General features: G+C 61.5%; 2 protein-coding genes across 3 annotated transcripts; one reads left to right on the top strand and one right to left on the bottom strand.

Moving 5' to 3' along the window:
• Positions 1-382: 382 nt before the first annotated feature.
• Positions 383-4,225, top strand: AVPR2 (arginine vasopressin receptor 2; the record flags this gene model as incomplete). Its single annotated transcript, XM_081221431.1, has 4 exons — positions 383-403; positions 2,489-2,540; positions 2,944-3,828; positions 4,020-4,225. The coding sequence occupies exons 2-4, from the start codon at positions 2,516-2,518 to the stop codon at positions 4,223-4,225; spliced, it is 1,116 nt and encodes a 371-aa protein (XP_081077557.1). The 5' UTR covers positions 383-403; positions 2,489-2,515.
• Positions 4,226-4,807: 582 nt separating this feature from the next.
• ARHGAP4 (Rho GTPase activating protein 4) lies at positions 4,808-22,413 on the bottom strand. Of its 2 annotated transcripts, none has more exons than XM_081221881.1 (22): positions 22,410-22,413; positions 16,601-16,808; positions 16,352-16,514; positions 16,051-16,113; positions 15,641-15,805; positions 14,926-15,054; positions 14,627-14,848; positions 10,430-10,531; positions 10,104-10,295; positions 9,935-10,019; positions 9,631-9,658; positions 9,298-9,400; positions 8,593-8,653; positions 8,439-8,516; positions 8,209-8,343; positions 8,004-8,109; positions 7,645-7,878; positions 7,484-7,557; positions 7,207-7,390; positions 6,902-6,994; positions 6,583-6,697; positions 4,808-5,381 (listed from the first exon to the last, which is right to left on the bottom strand). In XM_081221881.1, exons 2-22 carry the CDS (start codon positions 16,804-16,806, stop codon positions 5,148-5,150), a joined length of 2,772 nt encoding a protein of 923 aa, XP_081078007.1. In that variant the 5' UTR covers positions 16,807-16,808; positions 22,410-22,413; the 3' UTR covers positions 4,808-5,147. The 2 variants fall into 2 exon arrangements, with proteins under 2 accessions (XP_081078007.1, XP_081078006.1); XM_081221880.1 differs by lacking the exon at positions 22,410-22,413 and adding an exon at positions 20,711-20,875.
• Between the last annotated feature and the right edge of the window lie 131 nt (positions 22,414-22,544).

Raw genomic sequence — 22,544 nt, 5'->3', positions numbered from 1 at the left:
AGCACCGGCAGGTGCACCAGGGGCTCCTGAGTCGGGCTGTCAGCCAGGTAGCCAGACTCTCCGGGCACACTGGCTGGCCTCAGGGGCTCTTCGTTCCTCCCAGAGGTCCCAGCACTTGTTTCCCTTTACATCCAGGCTTTGGTGTGGTCACAAAGCCCTCCCATTCCTTCTTGGAGCTGAGAGAAAGCCACAGCAAAGGGCCTTCCCCCAGACTTTTCCCTGGACTCGACAGCGGGAAATAAGGAGCACAGGGCGCAGAGGTGGCCCCGAGCCCTGCGCCAGCTCTCCGCCGGGATACAGGCCTGCATGACCTCGTTCGGGGCTGGGCAGAGAACCCCATAAGGGGGTGATGGCCCGTTTACCCCAGAAGGCTGGCACTGCTTCCAGAGCTGCCCGAGATGCAGTGAGTGAAAAAAGGCGCTTTCACACCTGCTGGCTTAAGTCTCTGCCCATCCTATCGCCGTGGCTCAACTTTCAGTCACTGGATTCCCATTTTACAGAGGGGGAAGCTGAGTCACAGAGAGCTGGCCACAGCCTGTCCAAGGTCCCACAGTGGGGGAGTGGCCAAGTGGGGACATGCGCTCCTCTGCAGGCGCCTCAGTTCCCCGGGGCAGAGGAGGGAGGTGTCATCTCACCGGCAAGGTTGGGAGGGTCTTGGGGACCGGGCCCCGGGAGGCACACGGGGAGGGGGTGCACAAGGAAATAAGTGCCCGGGAACTCCATTTTCTACCCTCTTCGTTGATCTGGATGGCAGCAGAAAAGTCCTTTCTATGCTCCTGGGTTAGTAATGGTCGTGTGGTTACAGGGAGAGAGTGAGGATGTTCTGGTTCTTAGCAGGTGTGGCTGACGTGTTCAGATGTGCGGTGTTGCTATTCTACAACCGACTTCCTGGCCTTGGCTGTACTTGAGCCCCTGGTCTGTGAGAGGCTGCTTTGGTCCCTAGCCTCACGGGTCAACAGAGAGGACGGACAAACAGGAAGAAAGGGCCAATCTCAGCCTGGAGCCGGCCTCTGGGCCGCATGCAGGCCACTGCCTTGGGCTGGGCTGGGCTGGCCTGGGCTGATGGAGGCCAGGGCCGGTGGCAGGAGCTGGGGTGGGGGTGGGGAGGGCGTGGGATGGGGAAAAGAATGGGCTGGAGGGGAGAGGAGGGAGGGAGGGCACAGGAGCGTGTGTGTGTGTGTGTGTGTGTGTGTGTGTGTTTGTGCGTGCAGCATATGTGGGAGGAGGGGAGAGAGGGAGCTGGAATATGCGTGAGTGCAGAAGCTCTGAGCCTCCTTCTCCTAGGACAGGTGTGGGAGGAGAAAAAGTGTGGAGGTGTCCCTGGCTCCCACAGAGTCTGGGGAGGAAGCTGGATCTCTCGGGGACACCTTCAGCCCCAGCTTGACCCCGCCCCCCTTCTTCCTGTGCCTCATCTCCTGCGGCCTAATTGAGGAGCGGGAGGGGCCTTCGCAGGCTGGGGAGAAGCCCTCCTTCTGCCTAGTGGGGACCTCGGGAGAGCCTCGCCCAGGCCCGGAGAGGGGCAGAGGAGCCTGGCTTGGGAAAGGGGAGTCAAGCTTCGCCATGAGAAAGCTGTGTGATGCTGAGCCAGGCCCAGCCATCTCCAGTCGCAGTTTCCCCACTTATAAAATACACACGCTGAACTAAGTCATGGCCCAGAGCTCCGCAACCCCACATGTTAATAAAGGGGGCCCTGCGGGAGTGGGGGCAGGCGGGGGTGGTAGCCGATAGCCGGCTAGAGCTAAGCCAAGCTCTGGAGGGCTCAGCTCCCTCTCGGCAGGGAGAAGGGAGTCCTGGGATGGCTGCGGCCAGGAAGGGAAGCAGAGGAGGCCAGGAGCCTACTTCCCTGTGCCAGAGGCAGGAGGCTCATGGGGGAGGGGGAGGAAGTCCCCTCCTGATCAAGTCACTCCCAGAAGCCTGGTTGGGGCGGGGCAGGCGATGGAGTGCCGATCTGAGCTCCTGGGCCACCTTTGCGCCCGCTGCCTCCCAGCTGCCGCCCAGCTGCCCAGGAGCCCGGGAGCCCGGCCAGGTAAGGGGCTACATGCGGGCATACCAGCCCTCCCACCATGTCCCCAGCCCTCTGATGGCCACCTCTCTTGGCCTCTGTCAGGGCAGGGGGGGGGTCTATCTGTCTGACTCGCTTCTTGTGCGCTGCCTAGGTAGGTCATAGGCTTGGTTCGTCCATCTGTCTGACTGTCCCTCTCTCCAGCGTCCCCTGCCTAGTCCTGGGAGGAGTGTAGCAGGGCTCCGAGGTCGATGACTGTCTCAGGGGCCAGACGTCACCAACCTTGATTAGGCTAAGGATGTACCCCCAGTGCCTGATCACTGGAACACACACACTCACGCATGCGCACGCGCACGCGCACGCACACACACACACACCCCACCACCACCACCGCAGCAGCTCTCTAAGGACCCCTATCCACAGACTCTGGGCAGCTGGGCTGGCCCCTCTGGTGGGAGGCTGAGCTCACCACCCCATCTCCTCCAGGCGCTCAGGACTCCTGCCCACCCCACCATGGTCATGGCGTCCACCACGTCGGGTAAGGTTCCAGCCACTGTCCCTACCCATCCCCCCACCCTTTCCTCCACTGGAATGAGCCAGGTGGGCCGGGTGGGGTTGGATGAAGCCAAGAAGCCCCTTTCAGAGACCTCCTTCACCCTCTTCTCCGGGCTGCTGGTGCGGGGAGGGGAGCGCATGGCCCCTATGTATTTGCTTGGGCTGGGGTTGCCCTTCCCTCCCCACCACATGCGGTCAGCGGGGGACGACCTGTGTTATGCTGGAAGGCCAGGATCCAGGGAGTGGGAGGCTGGAGGGAAGCAGAAGGCCCAGGTTGATGGCTGCCCAGGCCACCAGCTCTGCCTGACCAGCTGGAAGCTCCCTGGGCTCGGTTCCCCTGTAGAGCACACTCCCTAACTCGGGACTCTCCCCCAACCCCTGCCCAGCTGTGCCCCGGCCCCTCTCCCAACCTACACCGCCCAGCAACGGCAGCGAGGAGGAGCCGCTGGACGCCCGGGACCCGCTGCTGGCCCAGGCGGAGCTGGCCCTTCTCTCCACGGTCTTCGTGGCTGTGGCCCTGAGCAACGGCTTGGTGCTGGGCGCCCTAGTGCGGCGGGGCCGGCGGGGCCGCTGGGCGCCCATGCACGTCTTCATCGGCCACTTGTGCCTGGCCGACTTGGCCGTGGCTCTGTTCCAAGTGCTGCCCCAGCTGGCCTGGGACGCCACCGACCGCTTCCGTGGGCCCGATGCCCTGTGCCGGGCTGTCAAGTACCTGCAGATGGTGGGCATGTATGCCTCCTCCTACATGATCCTGGCCATGACGCTGGACCGCCACCGCGCCATCTGCCGCCCCATGCTGGCACACCGCCATGGAGGCGGAGCTCGCTGGAACCGGCCTGTGCTGGTGGCCTGGGCCTTCTCGCTGCTCCTCAGCCTGCCCCAGCTCTTCATCTTCGCCCAGCGTGACGTGGGAGACGGCAGCGGTGTCCTTGACTGCTGGGCCCGCTTTGCCGAGCCCTGGGGCCTCCGCGCCTACGTCACCTGGATCGCCCTGATGGTGTTCGTGGCACCTGCCCTGGGCATTGCCGCCTGCCAGGTGCTCATCTTTCGGGAGATTCACGCCAGCCTGGTGCCGGGGCCGGCAGAGAGGGCCGGGAGGCGCCGCGGAGGGCGCCGGACGGGCGGTCCTAGCGAGGGAGCCCGGGTGTCGGCGGCCATGGCCAAGACCGTGAGGATGACGCTGGTGATCGTGATAGTATACGTGCTGTGCTGGGCGCCCTTCTTCCTCGTGCAGCTGTGGGCAGCGTGGGACCCGGAGGCACCTCGGGAAGGTGCGTGGCCGTGGCTTGAGCCGTGGGGGCCGCTCAGGCTTGGCTGCACACACACCTCGGCCCCTCCCCTCCCCAGCCGCGGGCTCCCAAGCGGACGCGGGCTGATATGCACTGCTAGCCGCTGGGTGGCACGTGGGTCGCGGCCTTCCCTGGGCACCCTCATCCCCAGCCCAGACCCCTGCACCACACAGGGCCCCCCTTCGTGCTGCTCATGTTGCTGGCCAGCCTCAACAGCTGTACCAACCCTTGGATCTACGCTTCCTTCAGCCGCAGCGTCTCCTCCGAGCTGCGAAGCCTGCTCTGCTGCGCCCAGACGCGCGCCCCGCCTGGCCTGGGGCCCCACGAGGAGTCCTGTGCCACGGCCAGCTCCTTCCTGGCCAGGGAAACCTCCTCCTGAGAAACGGGGGGCACCTTCCTTCCAGAGGCTCCACGAAGCTCAGCTGCCTGCCCGGGGACGGGCTCCGTGATCGCGTGGGGGCCCGGCAGTCAGCTCCTTGGTGCCACGTGTGGGGAGGGGCTGCGGTGGTGGGCTGCAGGGGCCGGCGCATGGCTTCCACCCCAACCAGTGCCTGCCCTGCCAGCTGACGGAGGTCCTGGGAGCAGGGGGTGGGGGTGGGGGGCCCAGGAGGAAGGAAATGGGTGGGGCCGGGGGCCTTCCTTTCCCGCCTCTCTAGTCCTCCTCTGACCTCCCTTCTGACTCTCCCCGTCATAAAAGTTCCAGCTCATTTTCCACCTGGCAAGTCTCCTTGGATCAGGGTAACGGTGGGCACAGGGGCAGCGCGGAAAGATTCTCAGAGCCCTCCCGCACCCACAGACACGTGAGCGGCTCTGGAACCCGCCACGCAGGCCTTCAAAGGCAGCCCCGTGCCAAAGAACCCCCTGCAGAAGCTGTTCCCAACCTTCCATCTTTGGGGTGCCGGGAGGCTGGCCCTGTACCCACCTGCCCAGCCCCACTGAGACAGAGAACTGGCTCGCGTCGGGGAGTCAATGCACAGGACTTTATGAATGGCCGCCAACACCAGGCTGGCACCCTCGGCTGAGCAAGGGCACCGAGCACCCGACAACCAGCGACAAGCCCTCACGGCCAGCCCAGGAGGGGCCTGCCCCCAGCCTCCCTCCTCGGCTGCCTCCCAGAGGGGCCTGAGCCAGGGCGGGGGAGGCAGGGGTGGGTTGGGGCAGCCTCGTCCTCCTCTCTGCAGACGGTCACGAGCAAGCATGCTGCACAGGACCAGGGAGAAGCAAAGGGCCTGGGGAGCCCGGCCGGTCTCGCCCGTGGCCGCCTGGGGCGGGGCGGGGCCTGCAGAGGAACCGGTAGCACCTCAGTGCGGCTTGAGGGGTGAGTCCAGGCCCTGGGGATGGGAGGCCAAGAGTGAGGCTGGGGCCCCAGGGCCACGGGAGAGGCCTTTGCTCTTGCCGAGGCGGCTGCAGGCCACGGGCTTCGGGCTGCGGGGCCCAGGGCCAGGGGAGCTGGTGGACGCCGGCCCGAGGCCCTGACGGACGGCGGTCTTCCCCAAGAGCTCCTTAAACACAGAGTCCATGGTCTGCGCCACGGCCTGGCGGGGAGGAGAGAAAGGCAGGGCGTCGGTGTGAGCGGCCTCCACCTGGCCAGCCAGTCCCCCACCCCCAGGTCAGTGCTGCCAGCTGACCCAGGAGTGAGGCCCTCGTACCCTCCGCTGCCCAAGCCTCTGCCCAAACTCCTCCACCCCCTGAAACAAAGTCCTCGGCCACCGCCTGTCCCCAGGCCCCTCCTCTCTGTGGGCCCCGCAGCTGTCGCCCCTCCCTTGCCCGGTTTCGCTCCTGCCACTTTTGGTGTGGCGGTCACTGTCTCCTCCGGGGACAACAATCCTCAGCCCAGCCCTGAAATGGGAGCCCCTCTGGCTGGGCCCCGGGTCCCCCTCCTCTTCCCACTCTCTCCCTGGCTGAGATCACAGCCACCACCCCCTGGCTTCGGGGGCCACCAGCGTGCCCGGACCTCCACGGCCAGTGGTCCCCTGCAGCCCAGGGAGGAGGGGCTGAAATGCCCCTGGAGAGACGTGCACATCCTAACCACCCCCAGCCTGCACTGGGCTGGGACCCTGTGTGGAAATAGGGCCTTTGCAGATGTAAGTTCAGGATCTTGAGATGGGGAGACGATCCTGGGTTATCTGGGCAGACCCCAGATGTAGTGATAAGTGCTCACACGGTTCCCGGGGCTCAGCCCGGCAGTGCCCAGTGGAAGCCCACAGTGGGGTGCGCTGGGCCCAGCGGACACAGCAGGGAGTCAGGGGTCCCCGGGCCGCACCCCTGGCCCCGGCCGCATCCGGCACCCGCTCTCTCCCCCTACAAGAACTACGACCCCGCCTGGCCCCCCAGTCAGCCACCTCCCTCAGCCTCTTTTCCATCTGCCCCTTTCATCCTCCCTGGCTCGCCAAGCGCCTGCCACGTCACCACCTTTCACCTAGTCTGGCTGTAGATGCCAGCCTTGAAGCCTGTCCCACTCACCGCGTCCCACTCAGGAACCGAACGTGAAGCCCAAATGTGAGAGCCCCGGGTCCGCTTCCCTTCTACCCTGCCTCCAGGCCCGTTCCCCCCCCCCCCACTGCACTCACACCCTTGCCGGCCTGCCCCTCCCTAGGCTGGGCTCCACCGGCTTGTCTGAGGTCAGGAAGGTCAGACTTGAACCTTGGGAGGGAAGAGTCCGGTTCATAAGGGGAAGCAGAGACCCACCCCCGAGAGGTGCCCCCCACTTGCCACATGGCCATTCCCAGCCCTCACCTTATCCACCTCCACATGTCGCTCCGGGGATGCTGGGACCAAGCAGCGTCGTCTGTGCCCAGAGGGGCCCCCGGGTGTGCCGAGAGGGGTCTCGGGTTGGGTGCACGGCTCTGGCCTGCAGGGCACAGACAGTGGTCCTGGCGGGGGCCCTGGGGAGCCCCTGCGCTGCCTGGCAGTGGCTTCTCCCAGCCCGGGGTGCGGCCAAGGGAAAGGCAACAGTGAGGCCGGTCCCTCTCCACGCGGCTGAGGTCTGGCCCCACCCTCCTCCAGCCTGGGGTGGGCGGGCAGGGCCCCTGGAAGGGGTCTTCCCCTTGCTCACCTCTGGACAAGCTCCATGGCTAGGAGGGCCTCTGGGCTGCTCACCAGCTCCCCGGCGGCCGGCAGCCCCTGGCCCGCAGCAAGCTTCTCTGCCCTGGCGCCAGAAAGACAAGACCGCCTGTTAGAACGCTCATTCTGGGCTTGGGGTCTGGGGGCCAGAGGGCTCAGCGCTGGCCAGAAGCAGTCAGAAAGGCACACTCTGGGCCACCACAGGCCTACGGAAGCGGGAACTCGGGGCGGGGGAAGGGCTAGAAGCCCGGGTGAAAGGAGAACCTCCCAGGAAGGGCCCCAACTTCACTCACTCACCCCGCCGGCAACGTGATGTACTTATGGGGGATGAGTCCCCGGGCCCCGGCGCGCTCGCCCCGCCACCAGTCGCCTGAGGCCCGCTCGTGCAGCCGCAGCACGTCCCCCCGCTGGAAGGTCAGCTCCTGGGCCGTGCGGCCCGTGTAGGCAAAGCAGGCCACGGCCTCCACAACGCCCTCTGGGTCTAGGGAGAAAAGGGGACCCCAGTGTGGGGGAGGGGTGGAGTGAGCATCCAGGGTGGGGACAGGGTGGGGCACTCCTTCCCGCCCCCCCTCACCGTCCTCCTGGGCCAGGCTCCCAGCCTCCGGCTCCGGCTCGTTCTCCCCCGCCGGGCCCTCCAGCTGCGCATCCCTGCAGTCCAGAGCAGAGCCAGGTGCGTGAGCGCACAAGGGACCTCCCGCCTGCCGGACCTCCCTCCCGGCAGCGCGAAGAGCCTACCCCAGACAGCTGGCAGAAGGCGGCGCCATGCACTTCTCATAGACAGGGCCGGGCAGCAGGGCCAGGGGTGGGAAGACCCGCGAGGGCTGCACAATGAGCGTCTGCACCAGCTGGTTCACCCGGCCCTGCAAGGCCACAGGGTCCTGCCCGGCGGGTACGGGCAGCAGCGTCGGCCCGAAGCACACGGCCAGGTTGTAGGCATCCATCATGTTCTCATCGCTGTACTGGGCCAGGCTGGGGGCACACGTGGGTCACAGGCAGGGAGCTCTCGGCCCGGTGTCCCCTCACCCCAGCTAGCAGCTGGCTAGGGCCACCCCTGAGCCGCCCTCGCCCCTCCCCCTGCACCGAGAGGCACTCACTGGTTGAGGAAGGTGAAGAGGTAGCGCAGTACCACCAGCACCGGTCCGGGCAGCCGGGCCAGGAGGCCGCTCACATGCTCCACCCGCTCCGCCGCGGCCTCCGCTTCTGCGGCCGAGGCCAGCGCCCCGGAGAGAAGCCGTGAGCGCAGCCGTGGAGGCCAGCGGGGAGGGGCGCCCCCGGGCCCGCCTCAGACCCCCGCCTCACCCGCAGAAGCCAGCAGCTCTCTGAACAGCTCTGGGGGGAATATCGGGGGCTGCAGGCACCGGAAGTAGAGCTTCAGCACGCCTGCCACCGAGTCCAGGTCATGGGCGGTGCAGCCCTCCACCAGTGGGTCCTCTCCTGAGGGAGACACGGTGGCGCAGGGGGCGAGAAGGTGGATTGCACCGGCTCTTCCACTCACCCCCACCCTCACCCCCGGCCTCGCCGGTCCCCACCTCTCTCAAAAGCGTCACGGATCTCCGAGACCCGGGGCTGGGCGCCGGACACCCGGAAGATGCCCTCGTGCTGCAGGCCTGCAGGAGGACGGAGAGCCGGTGGGCGCAGGATCGGGTGCCAGGCCAGCGGCAGGAGGGCCCAGGTCTTACTCACCGTTGAGGTTAATGAAGCGGACACAGCTCTCCACCACCAGGGGCACGGACTGGCCTGAGCTCTGGGGACAGGGACAGAGAGGGTGTTCCCTCCACTGTGGACACAGCACGTCCTGCCTCGTCACTCGCTTGCTTTTATTTTCTCTTAATGTGTTATGCGGTCAGCAATAAGGCCTGCGAGATGTATGCCCAGGTGTCCGACATCCCTGGTGACGTCTCGGGCCATGCCTTACGCTTTACCTGCTCACTGCTTATTGCTGGCATGTGGACATGCCATCGAACTCCGTATGTCGACCTCGAATCAAGTAACATCATGAAACCCAAATTTGTTCACTTAAATAATCTGTTGATTCTTTTGAACCATGACATACAGAATCACATCCTGCAAATAACAGTGTTATTTCTTCTTTTCTGATCTTTCTTGCTTCCCTTACTTCCCTCTCTCGTACCCCAGAAGTGGGGCCCGCGGACACCCTTGCTTCTGTTAACTCAACTCCTCAGCCCTAAAATCGCTGCCACCTGAGGCTTTCCGTTACTAGTTAGGGACGTGCCCTTTGATCAGTGCAGGCCCGGCAAAGGCCCACCCAGGAGGAGACCAGTGGCCGGGGCAGAGGATACTGGGCTCACAGGCGGCCCCCGGGGCTGGAGGGAGAGCGGAAGCGGGGAGGGGCCCGCACTTGGTTGGCGGGTGACGCAAAGCAAGTACCTGGATAAACTTCTCCATGTCTCCCCCAAAGAGCTTCTGGTTATACTGGGAGCTGGGGCGGGGAAGGCGGCTCTTCTGGAGTTTTCTCTGTGTGTACTGGGTCCTGTCGTGAACAGGAGCTGGCTCTGAGGGGAGTGGGTGTGGAGACTAGGCTGCCCCGACACCCTGGCCCAGCCAAACAGCATGCTGGAGCTCGCGAGTTATTCCAGAACCCACTGGGCAAAGTGGGAAACAGGCCACCGAAGGACGAGCAACAGAGCCGGGTCCCAAAGAGAGGGGAGGTGGGGACCCCACAGCTCCTCGGGACAAGCTGGTCCCTCACGAAGGACTCACCAAGACACCTCCCGCTCTTCCTTGTCACCTGGGGAGGAGAAAACGTTGGTGTGTCTCTCGGGCCGGGAGGTTCCTCAACACACCGCAGAGGCAGAGGGCAGCCTGAAGGCCCCGGGCAGTCACAGGACAAAAGGCGGGATAGGGGCCGGGATCCTCGCTGGCTTATTCCCTGCGTGCCAAGCACCCTCTCTGGGTGGAGAGGACGTGGGCCGGGTGGAGGACCCAGGAGGAGAGCCAAGCTGCGGCCGCTCCCGGCCCTGGGGGTGGCGAGGCAGGGGCTCAGGGGGCCAGGAGTGGGGCCCACCTCGCTGAATGGCCTCCTGCAGCTTCTCATGCTTGGCCTGCAGCTTGGTGAGGATGCTCCGTCCACTCAGGTACTCCTGGAGTTTCTATGAAGCCCCAGGAAGAGTCCAAGGCTTTAGTCCTAGCTCTGGGCCTCCCCGGCCCCCGCCCTCCTGGCCCCGCCTCCCCACCGTGACGTAGAAGGTCTCGGTCTCCTGCTGCTGCCCCCGCCTCCGGCCGGCCTGCCGAACCCCTGGGTCCGAGCTGGTGGACTTGAGGGACTCGGTGGAGGGGCTGGCCTGTAAGGAGTCGAGCATGTCCCCATCTTCCGACGCCACCACCTCCAGCAGGGCCTGCAGGGTGGCCTTCAGCGTCTTGTTCACCTGGGGAGGGGCCAGCACCAGGACAGGAAGAAGTGGGAGACAGGTGAGGGACAGGGAGTCCAAGTCAGAAGGAAGGGGGAGGGCAGGCCATGTCTCCGGGTCCCTGTCCCTACCCAGGGCCAGGTCACCCATACCTCCTCTGTCTCGATGGTTTGTCGGTCCAGGCGGCTCTGGATATTCTGGGCTCTGGGCAGAATCTCGTCCCGCAGCTCCATCTCAACTCGGATCTCAGCCACCTGCAGAGGGCAGCATCCAGGGGGCTGAGGGCCACGCCTGACACGCAGGGTGGGGCTGGGCAGCAGGCACCGAGGTCTCTGGGGCCCATTTTCGCTGCCTTGGTGGCCGACGCACAGGATCACCAGCCTTGACGCTGCGTACAGCCAGATCTGAAGCATGGCAAGGACACCTTCCCAAGGGGAAGGCGCACACCCGCACGCATGGAGACTTGTGCACGGATGTTCCCGCCAGCGCTACTCCTAACAGCCCAAAGGAAGAAGCAACCCAAGTGTCCAGCAGCTGACAAAAGGACAAGCAAAGTGTGGTCTCTCCATACAATGGAACGTTATTCAGCCATAAAAAGGGAGGAAATTCTCATACACGGGTGGACACTGAGGACAATACCCTCAGTGAAATAAGCCTTTTGTCACAAAAGGACAAATAGGATATGATTCCTAGAGACAGAGAGTAGATGCTGGGGGCCATGGGCTGGGGGAGGGGGGGAGTTAGTGTCTAATGGGGACAGAGTTTCCATTGGGGAAGATGGAAAAGGTCGGGGGAATGGACGGTGGTGATGGTTGCACAACAATGTGAAGGTGTTTCATGCCACTGAACTGTGCGCTTAAAACGGACAAAATGGGGGCTTCCCTGGTGGCGCAGTGGTTAAGAATCCACCTGCCAATGCAGGGGATACAGGTTCAAGCCCTGGTCCTGGAAGAACCCACATGCCGCGGAACAACTAAGTCCGTGCACCACAACTACTGAGCCTGTGCTCTAGAGCCCGTGCTCTAGAGCCCGTGAGCCACAACTACTGAAGCTTGTGTGCCTAGAGCCCGTGTTCCACAAAAAGAGAAGCCACCGCAAGGAGAAGCCCACACATCGCAACGAAGAGTAGCCACCGCTTGCTGTAACTAGAGAAAGCCCGCACACAGCAGCAAAGATCCAGAGCTGCCAAAAAAAAAAAAAAAAAAACGGACAAAATGGTAAGTCTTATGTATATTTTACCACGATCATAAAATTTCTTTCCAGGCCCTAGAAAACACTGACATTAGAAGACCCACCCCTTCAAGCCCACATAATGCGCAGAAAACTAGAAATTGACTCTCTGGAAAGGATAAATCAGAGGGATTCTGGACTCAGGGACACTAGTCACTGCTGAGGAAGGGGACGAAAGTCCATACTGCTGAGAGAGAATACAGCAGCCGCCGCCATCTGGGGCTGGCCAGGAGCTCAGAGCTGTGCCTCAGTGTGGGCCTGTTGGACATAAGGAATGTCACAGAGCATCAACATCAGACAAAGCCACTGTGGCCATGACGGCTGAAGATAAAAACGAGATCAAGTCATCAGCGTGTCTGAGCACAGACCAAAGCAAGAACTTTGTCCAAGCCACAAAAATGAGCAAACCTCCCTGTGTCCCAGCTAGTGTGAGGGACGGTTCCTTCCTCACTGATGATGGCTCTAGCCTCCCTTTACCCACCCCTGCCCCGTCTTCTCAATAAGATTTATTAAGACACCCTGTCAGAGTTACCCCTGTTTCCTGACAGCATCCAAGCCAGAGCCAAGCCCCTCCCCCAAGTCCCCTAACCCTTGCCCAAGTCCTCTGAGTCCTTTCTAGCGCCCTCTTACTGAGAAACCCCCAGTTCCCCATGATGTGGGTGTCCCTCGCAGCAATGATCTGAGTCCCTGCCCAGCCACCCTGGGGGGAAACCCACTGCTGACAAGCTCTGTTCACACACATCAAATACGTAATGCACCTCTCTTCAGTGCCTCCTCTGAAATATGAATTGACGGCCAAGAACTGGCAGCCATTTGAGGGAGAGCTCTAAAGTGGAAGACATAGATCAAAGCAAGAAAACAGTGAAAATGCAGGGAACCGGGGGAAATGTCAAGAAATAGAATGAACATTTCAGAAAGATTTGAGAAGATATTGTATCCATGAAACAAGAAGAAAGGTCTATTTTAAATAGGAATTTGGAAAACAAACCAAAACTCTTAAAAACAAAAAAATATGAAAGTAAATTAAAAAAAATTCAACAAGGGGTGGGAAGAAATAGTCGAAAAAATATCTAAGAAAGCAGAATTAAAAGGTAGAGCGATGAGAAATAGGAAAGATAAAAGATAAGGAAATCAGGGCTTCCCTGGTGGTGCAGTGGTTGAGAATCTGCCTACCAATGCAGGGGAAACGGGTTTGAGCCCTGGTCCAGGAAGATCCCACATGCCGCGGAGCAACTAAGCCCGTGCACCACAACTACTGAGCCTGCGCTCTAGAGCCCGTGAGCCACAACTACTGAGCCCACGTGCTGTAACTACTGAAGCCCTCGTGCCTAGAGCCCGCGCTCCTCAGCAAGAAAAGCCACCGCAATGAGAAGCCCGCGCACCTCAACAAAGAGTAGCCCCCGCTCTCCACAACTAGAGAAAGCCCACGCACAGCAACGAAGACCCAACACAGCCAAAAATAAATAAATAAATTTATTTTTAAAAAAAGATAAGGAACTTAGACTGTGAACCCATGGTGTTCAACATCAGATTACAAGAATTCGTGAAAGCAAGAGAAAAGAAAATTAAGGGAAGGAAATTACCAAAGGAATAATATGAGCTCAAAACCTTAAGACACAAGTTTCCATACTGACAAGGTCCACTGGTTGCCCAGCACCATGAAAGAAAAAGGATCCACAAGGCATATCATCATAAAATTTTACACGAGGGAAAAAGACTATCCTAATAGCTTCAGGGAGACAAATTACAGGTCACGTGCAACAGTCCAGAAATCAGAATGGCATTGGACTTCTCACCTACAAGACTGAAAGCTTGAAGTGATTGATACCTTTAACATTGCAAAAGGAAAATGATTTTCAACCTTGAATTCTATACCCAGCTACACTACCAATCAATTTCAAGGATAGAATACAGACATTTTTTCAGACATTCGAAGTCAGGAAAGTATGGGGAAAGATGTCCACACAAACAAGGGTAATAAACCAAGAAAGAGAAAGACATAGGATCTGGGACACAGACGGTCCAACGCAAGAGAGAATGGCAGGAATGCTCAGGACGATGGGGAAGGGAGGTCCTGGACTTCACAGGCCTGCAAGCCAATCAAGGCCTACAAGCCTGGACTGGACGGCTCCAGGGCAGAGCTCTGAAGAGAAGAGATTGCCTGGTGTGAGGGAAAAGACGGAGAGGACTAGCACTCGGAGATGGTGATGTGGGGAGGAGCCCTAATCATCCATGGAAGGAGGTCGGTAGGGCCTCCGGAAAGCTGAAAAGCACTAGCAGCACCTGCCGTGTTGCTTGCAGCAGAAGCAGCAGCTAGAAGACTGGGAAGGGGTTGTGTCTGGGGAGTGGGAATCAGGAACAGAGCGGGTGAGTCAGACAAGGGCTGTGTGCCATTGGATGCCTTGAGTAACATTTGACTTTTTCAGATACGACTGTGGTCAAAATACAAATTAAATAAGCAAAAGCTCAGTGTAACCCCAGTCCCTGCACAATGTTCATGAGGATAAACTGGTAAACAAAAGAATAGCTCGGAGGTGCATTTAAAAATTGCCTAGTGGGGACTTCCCTGGCGGTCCAGTGGTTAGGGCTCTGAGCTTCCACTGCAGGGGGCACAGGTTCGATCCCTGGCCGGGGAACTCAGATCCCACAAGCCGTGCGGTGCGGCCCAAAAGAAAAAAAAAAAAAAGATGCCTAGTTATAAGTTACTGTTTGCATGGTTTCTTTCCCCCCAAGTTTGCATTATGAAACGTCTAAGGTACACAGAACCATCGAAAGAAGAATATACGGACAGCTATATACCACCCACCAGCTGGCCTCAAAACCAGTGGCATCCTGGCTGTGTTTGCCCTTGCGGGGAGGGGGTGTGTGCGTTCTTTGGCTGAACCGCAGAAGTGAGCTGCGGAGGTCTGCTGGCTTCAAACGCAAGTCCGGGAACTTCAGAGCCTCATTTGCCTTGAGACCACTGAAGGAGGGTCTGAGAAATAAGCTGCATTCAGGAGTTTCGACTCGTTAGCAAATGGAAGGTAATTCATTCCACTTACCTACCATCACAATGAAGACCAGAAAACACAAAGCCGTTTGCCTGAAGGGGTGGGCAGAGACCCTCACCTCATCCTCACCTCATCTCCCTCGTGGGGCTGGTAGTCGAAACGCAGCGGGGGACAGAAGGCGGCTGCGTGCACCTCCAGCACCTTGGCCTTGTCCCCTGGAGGGTCTAGGGCTTCCACCACCTCCTCCAGGCTGCCCAGGCCCTGCAGCTGGGAGGCCTGGGTGCGGCTCTCAGCGGCCGTGTAGCTCCGGAGCACCTGCCCCAGGGCCAGGTGGAATCCCGTGTCACAGCACTGGGGGACAAGCGAGGACACGGCTCAGGCGGGCTCGGCGCACAGGCGCCCGGCCCCGCCTGCCCGCCAGCACTCACGTCCATGAGGTCCAGGACGTCACGCACATAGTAGTTGTTCACAGCGGCGTTGACGCTGGCCAGGCTGAGCAGGTACTCATTGCGCGCCTTTGTGCACTTGAGTTTGTGCTCCAAGAACTTGGCGTGACGCTGCTCAGGACCACACAAGCCCCAGGGTCACCCACGCAGCCCCAGCTCCGCCTCCCATGTAGCCCTCACCCGCGACGCACGCTCTCTCCACTCCCTTCCCCACGCGGACAGCTACACGCGCCGTCCCACCAGGTCCCTCAAACAACTTGGCCCCGAAGTCATGATGTCCTTCCTCCGCGACCCTGCCAGCCTCAGCGTCCCCATCCTCTCTTCAGGGACCGCCTCAAACACTCCTCCTCCCCTCCTGTCACTCAGTCACCCATTCGAGGCGTCCGCTCGCTTGTCTGCAATCTCACAGCACTGCGTGAGGCAAGGACGGGTGGGTGGAAGGGCCCCCAGGCTTCCGGCAGCAGATTTCTCTTTGCCCAGCAGGGCTTGGTGGGGGAGACCAGCTAGGAGCGTGCGGGCTGTCCCGGGCCTAGTGGCTCTTCTCCTGCCCGCTCTGTCTACCACTGCAGCTTGAGGAGCCCTCCAGAGCCAGCCCCGCCTTCCTGCTGCACACCACCTCCCTGCAGGGCCGGGACTCGGAAGGACAAAGACCAGGAGCCAGAGCCTCCGGACACGGACGGCTGCCCCCCAGGCCCACCTTCTCCACCAGCCGCCCTCCCTTCTTGAGGGAGCCCTTGCGGAGGGGCCCTGCCTCCGTGCCGGCACTTCGGCATGCCCGCTTCTCCTCCTGCCGCTCGGCTTCCCGGAGCTTGGCCTCGGCATTCACGCTCTCCATGTGGTACACCTGGTATGTCTTCTTGGCCTGCAAGGAGGCCCAAGGCCAGGCAGCCTTGCTCAAGGCCACGGCCGCAGCCAGCCCTCCTCCTCCCCCTCCCAGCCCGTCTGGGACTCGGACCTGAGCACTCTGCCCAACTACCCAGTGCCCAGAGCAGGAAGAGAGGGCGGAGCTTGCGGTCCTCGAAACCCAGGTCTCTCCTTGAGCCTGGCTCAGGGAGATGTGAGGCGATGGCCTCCCTCTGATTCGGGCGGGCCCTGCGGCACTCTCACCGTCTGAAGCTCGGACACCACCTCCAGGAGCTCCTCCTGCAGATGTTGCTCCAGATCCTTACTCTGGGGGGGAGGGGAGTTAAGCACAGCCCTGCCCCAGTGCAACACCCACCTCCAGCCTGCAGCGGCGGCCAGCCCTCAGCTCGGCACTCAAGGCTCCCACCGGCTCCCCTCTGCCCGACGCCCCCCCCCGGCCTCCTGGGCCCTCCCAGCCGTGACACCTCTGCATCGGGCACCCATGGGCTGCCCTCGCTGGATCCTGAGGCCATCCAGCATCCCGTGCCCAGGGCAGGGGCCTTGCCTTCTTGACTATGCGCCCAACATCCTCCGCGATGTGGCTCAGGCGCTGGGCCAGGGCCCCCCCCAGCACGTCGCTGAGGGCCGCACTCTCGCGGCTCTGCTGCCGCGTCTGCTGCAGCAACACGGCCCAGCAGTGTAAGGGCGACAGGAGGGACGGCTCCTTCCTGGGGGAGACGGGAACTCAGACCGACGGGGAGCGGGGCCTCAGGCCCTGCCGCAGTCGTCCCACCGGCCAGTCCCCAGGACCCACCGGAAGCTCTGGTGCTCCCGGCTGCCGCCCCCCAGGCGGCCTGCGCGGCCAGAGAAGCGCTCAACCAGCTTGTCCAGGCCCCGCGAGTACTCCAGCTCCACCTCGGCGCGGCGCCGCATGAACTCGGCCAGATCCTGCAGCAGCTCCCGCCGCAGCTCGCCCTGCAGCTCCAGGCAGCGCAGCTGCTCGCCCAGCTGCCAGCGCATCTCTGTAGGGGCGGGGCGGGGGGGGAACGACGCGGCTCAGGCTGGGGCAGTGGACCCGCCGCCGAGTGCAGGGAGCGCCGGGCCGAGGGGGCAGGAGGCCGGCCCGGCGCTGCGGGAGGTCTGCCGTCCAGCCGGCTCGGGGCGGGCCTGACGAAGGGGACCTCAGAGCTGAGGCTGAAGGGAACCAGCCGGGAAGGAAGAACAGAAAGGCCCTTCCAGGCAGAGGGCAGAGCCCTGCAAAGTGCCAGGGGCGAGAGGGAGTGTGGAGGGTCCTGGAGGCTCGGAGCAGGTTGGGATGGTGGGAGCACCTGGCACTTGGGCTTCCCATGACTCCCCGGTTCCCCTGCCACTTCCTGACCTTTGGGTGCCCAGGACCCCAGGCAGGGTGGCCGCCCCCGCAAACACAGAGACACACGGGGCTGCGCAGGCGCGGGGGGGCCACGGCGCTCTGCCAAACCTGCAATGAACTTGCGGCCTCGCTGGCTGGAAACCCTGCCCTCAGCCCCAGGGAGAAAGGGCAGCCCCAGCGGGAGGGCCCGACCAGACGGTGGAGGCTGACCAGTGATGGGACTGAGGCAACTGGTCTGTTTTCTGTTCCCAGTACCGACTCCTAACTACCCACGTCCCAGCAGAGAGAGCCACACCCCGCTCCCCACACTGCTGGCTTCTGACACCTTATCGCTGACTTGATTTGGCAACTTTCCCCACAGACCTAAAGCAAAGAACCGCCTGAATGAGGAGCTTAAGCAACCCACTGGCGAGCCCTGGGCATCCCGGGGACATAACGCACTGTCTTGGCTTCTGGCAAGCGGGTCACCACTTACTAATCGCTGTCCAAAAAAGGGACGTTAAGTGACTCCTTAATGTTGATTATGCATCCAGTCAGTCTAGACATGGAGACACGGTGCCCACACTCCTGGGGACAGACAGCAGGGGGACAGGCACGCGCTAGAACGTGTCGGAACAAGTGGCACTGAGAAGACAGCACAGAGCGGGAGGTGGGGACAAGGAGGTGTCCTCTGAGAGGAGGGTGGTCAGGAACAGGCGACACTGGAATAGAGAGCTGAAGGAAGCAACAGAGGGGCCGTGGAGCCAGCGTGGCTGGAGAGAGGTGCGCAGGCGAGGGGAGGGGGAGATGGCCAAAGCCCGCAGTTGGGGAGGACTCCCCGCTGGACGCCGAGGGAGAGGGGAGCCACAGCAGCGGAGCCATGGGGGTCCGGCTTCGCACTCAGGGCCCCTCAGGCTGCCGTGGGGAGCCAGGGCAGAGGTCAGGTGACGGAGGAAACGTGCTCAGCCCAGGTGGCAGCTACTGCACCAGTCCAGGCAAAAGACAGTCAGGGGCTTGGACCAGGCAGCCAGCCTAGGAGGAGGTGGGCAGTGGCAGACCCAGGGTGGCTGTTGGAAAGAACTCTGCGGTGAACAGCTTGGTACTGGTACCATGTGGATTTCTGTCCCGCCAGTGACGTCCCACGGGCTGTGGGGCATGTGGCAGCCTCCGTGGGTCCTGCCTGCCCAGCATCCCCATCTCCTCCTCTGATCTCCCTTTGGGGAATGTCCCCTTCTTACTCTCAGCCCCTGGGTCCCTCTCCCTGACTCCAGGTGACCCAGATGTGGCTCTTGCATAACCCATCCCTCGGCCCCTCCACCCTCCTCCACCGCTAAGACTAGCTCAGTGACAAGGCCCAGGGGCCACCATCCCCTCCCCGCGCTCTCTTTCCACCAAGGGGTCAAGCTGGGTAAATGGAAGCCTGGGCGAGGACTGCTTCCTGAAGGTGAAACCAATGCAGAGTCTCCTTCCACCGTCCGAGGCCAGGCCACTTGAGATCAGGAGAGTCTTCATTAAATCAGGGTAACAGTTTGGGGATAAAAGTAAATTTCATTTCATTCCAAGAAAGATCTGAGATGTCCCGGCTTGCCTCACTGTCCTCCGGCGTCTGCCCCTTCCTCGTGGAGCAACAGTTCCCTGGGGACCTATCACAAGTGAACAGTGCTCAACGGGCCAGCACGGCAAACGGTTTCGTTTCTTCCGTTCGGTGCAACCAAGCCTTGGCTGGGATTCGGACCTGGTGTCAGGCAGACGTTGAGTCGGCAGGGTCTGAGCGCAGTGAGCTGGTGCCCACCTAGCTCCCCAGGCTCTCAGCTGAGTCAGCGTCCAGCCCTCAGATCTCAGGTGGGATGCGCTCATCAGGGAACCCTTCCCAACCTCCCCACAGACTAGGTCTGGCCCTCTTCCTGTCCCTTTTCTTGACATCCGCGCTCTCCCTTTATAGTGGCTTTCATCATAATTGAAATTAACTGTGTGATAGCTTGTTCACTATACGTCTCCCTCACTAGACCTGTGAGCCATATGGCAGCAGGGATTGCTTCTCCTGTGCTCAGCACTGTACGTTCAGGGCCTGGCACAGAACAGATGCATACAAAACATCTATCAAAAGGAAGGATGGAATCCACGTATGCTTGAATTGCAGAGCCAGGACTGGGCCTCAACAACACTTCCTGTGAGCGAGGCATTCGGTCTCACTTCTGCTGACAAGCAAAGCAGAAAAGATGGCCTCCCAAACCACGACTATGCTGACCTTTCAGAATTTCGGGTGTCAAGACAGTGACCCCGTTTTTCTAGCATAGTAGGAAGTTTCTTTGGGAGGGGTGGTGGGGGCACGGGGCGGGGGGACGGGGAACAGAAGCTAAAATCATTAAGAGACCCAGAGCAGGCAAGGAACATCTTAAAAGACAGCCTTGCTCGAAACCCCAATTTTTTTGCAGTGTGAATGAACTGACCCATAGTTGCTGACTGAAGAGTTTCCAAAGTCCTTCAGCCTCATGACATTTGGGGGATGCGGCTGCGGATCATTCTCTCCATCTGAGGAATGTTGCAGACGAGGCTTGGAGAGCTGACTGGCCCTGCATGGTCACCTCAAGCTGGCTCTGGGCAGCAGGCCACCCTTCCCAGACGGGGAGGACTCGAGCACACTTTGGTGTAAATTGCTTGTATTGGATAATTACGTTGGAATCTCCATCTCTGCATTGGAAGGACATTCGAGGTTCATTTCATGACACCTCCTAGGACCTATAGGAGTGGCCGTGAGCAAGTCACTGCTCCTCTCTGAGCTTCGGTTTCCTTCATTGGTAAAATTGAGCTATTGAGAGTGATATACGGGGTCGCACATCTGAAGACACCAGAAAAGTTTACAGCCTCAAACTGCTGGCACTTGGACGCTGCCTTCTTCCCTTTGCAAGAGTTACCACGCCCTGAATAAGACCCACAAAAGCAGTCAACTAAGAGTTTGCAAAGCTGATTTGCATACGATTTGCACAGAGTGTTTATCGGAACCCAAAGAGGTCTGCCCTTGCAGAGGGCGCAAGATCCCTCAGGCCAAGATACACTGTGCCGGTTTGAGCCAGAGACAGTGGCCTTCAACTCTGAGCCACCTCAGCGCCCAAGGGAGGGAACAGGGACTGGGCTGCAGGGGACTGGAGTGGTTTTAGGGTAAAGCCATCGCTAAATCCATCCCCCGAAGCTCTCGGACCCCCTACCCAGCCCCCGTCAGCAAAGTCAAGCTGCTCCATTTCACTGTGGCTAGAATACCACTTTTTTGGGGGCACTCGGTGCCCCCCTTCCCTCCTCGGAGTCCTTAGGTGAGGTGCAGGGAGAACCCAGGAGGACAGAGCTACCAAAGGGAGGGAGGAGGGAGGGAGAGTGGAAGGAAGGGGGAACAGCGGCGGTTGAGGCCAAAGGGGCGTGGAGAGGCAGGCAGGGGGCGCGGGTTCCCTCCCTCAGTCCCCTCCGGAGGTCAGTGGGGGAGGGCAGCGGGCCCTGGGCCAGCGGCCAGGACTTTTCGGGCTCCCCCACGACCTTCGGGGTCTCCGTAGAGAACTGGGCCGGGAGCGCCCAGCGCCCTCTCACCTTTGACTTGCGCCTCATGGTCCGCCTGCGGCCCTCGCTCCCGGCGCAGCTTCCCGTGCGTGGCCATGGCCGCCGGGCAGCCGCGCCGTCGAGCTCCGTTGCTCCCACGCGGCCGCGAGCGGGCCGGGCGCTGGGACCGGGACCCCGCAGCCAGCACCCTGCGCCGGCCCCGCCCCACCCCGCCCCGTCCCGCCCCCAGCGCGGCTCCCGGGGCGGGGGCGGCCGGAGGCGGCCAGGGGCGGCCCGGCGCGGCCAGGCGCGGCCCGGCACTGCTCGCGAGGGTCTGGGGTCAGGGGGTGGGGTGTGTGTGCCCATTGGGGCCGGGCCTTGCCGTCGCCTCGCCCCAGGCACTGGGCGCGCACCCGGGCAGCCTTGTGCCCAAGGTTCGGCTGCCAGGGCCGGTGTGGGAGCCCCAAGGTGCCCGGCAAGCTGGCATCCTCTGGCTGCCATTCCCCCCCAGCCTCCAGAAGGCTGTCTGGTCACCACTGCCAGACTGCACATCGTGGCCATTGGCCCTGAATGCCAGTGCGCAGCGACACCATAGCTGCTCCAGACCCTGGGCTCCCTTGGGTCACCTGTCTCCCCCAGATCCCCAGGACATCAGACGGGGCCCACCCTTCCCAAGCACAAGGATCCTGGAGAGCCAGGTGGGAAGGGAGGTCAGCACCAGAGAACAGGACGTGCCTTCGCTCCCTCCAGGCCCCCTCATGGGGAGCGGGTGGGGGCGGAGGGCAGAGAGCAGGCTCGGGCTAAGGTTCCCCTTCTGCTCAGCCCTGCAGGGAGGAACAAGCCTTGTTGCCCCATAGGTGGTTACCACTTCCTGCTGCCGGAAGAGACTCTTCCGCCTCCTTTCCCCGGCAGCTTGCACCTGCTGTCCTAGGCCCGGGGGACTGGGGAGGGGGCAGCCCTCTTCCTGCACCCTCAGAGCACGGCCTTACTGAGCCTGGGGGCGTCTTGGGGCCTCTCTTGGACAGGAGTGCTGGAGTTTCCCTTCACCCCTCTCTACCAACTCGAAGTCACAGGCCAGGCCGACAGGTTTTTCTCCAGTATACTGAGAAGGCAGGATGCAGGTAGCAAGTGACCAGCCGGACTGGACAACTGTCTTCAGTTGGGTGGGAGGGAAATCCCTGGGGTATAGATGGTGGGGACGGGGGCGAAGGCAGTTAGGCTCTGGGCTCGTGCCCAGGGGAGGCGGGCCTGTAGGCGCTAGTGCAAGGGGTCCGGGCATGTGTGTGCGTGGATGTCCAAGTCAGGCTCTGTGCAAATGTGGGCACATGTGACCCGGACCTGCAGCTCTGGGAGGGAGGGGAGTCTGCGCAGGTACTTCCTGGCTTTCAACTGTGAGCATCTTGCTCGCCCAGAAGGGGAAAACATACCTCCTCAGCTTCCTGCCCCCCACCCCCAGTACCAGGCCCTTCTCTAAGGTGTAGTGTGTGCATGGAGCACTGGGGCTTTTCGGCCTGGGAGCAGGCCGGACCCCAGCAGGAAGGCATGCCCCTCATCGGCTAAACCCAACACAACACACCTTGCCCCCTACCCTCTATCTGAGCCCTGACTGGTCGCCCAAAGTTCCTCCCCCATTCAACAGAGCCAGGCACAGGACTCAAGCCCGCAGGAAACTGTGGCTGAACTGGTGTCGGCGCCTACTTTCAAATGCTCTCCTTTGTCCTTTTACTTTTAGGACTCCAGGAATACTCACGTGAAGCCCCATTCAGCCACTGGTGTCAAAACTTGAGTAACTAGCCCTGGCTTTTAGGACGCTTCTTTGGCATTTAAGGCAAGGCCGTACTGCTTGCTCTGTCCTCAGCTCTATTGTTCCCCTTCAAAGAATCTA

Source organism: Mesoplodon bidens (genome assembly GCF_964165515.1).
Source record: "Mesoplodon bidens genome assembly, chromosome: X".
Taxonomy (NCBI): domain Eukaryota; kingdom Metazoa; phylum Chordata; class Mammalia; order Artiodactyla; family Ziphiidae; genus Mesoplodon; species Mesoplodon bidens.
This window is presented reverse-complemented; position numbering and strand designations above follow the sequence as displayed.

What these genes read in the sequence shown, in the direction of transcription:
- ARHGAP4 (XM_081221880.1), bottom strand. Translation starts at nt 20,777, where the DNA reads ATGGCCACGCACGGGAAGCTGCGCCGGGAGCGAGGGCCGCAGGCGGAC. An exon ending in ACGTCCTGGACCTCATGGAC is followed by an intron (nt 14,849 to 14,925) that starts GTGAGTGCTGGC and finishes CTTGTCCCCCAG; the next exon opens with TGCTGTGACACGGGATTCCA. An exon ending in AAACCATCGAGACAGAGGAG is followed by an intron (nt 10,296 to 10,429) that starts GTATGGGTGACC and finishes GCCCCTCCCCAG; the next exon opens with GTGAACAAGACGCTGAAGGC.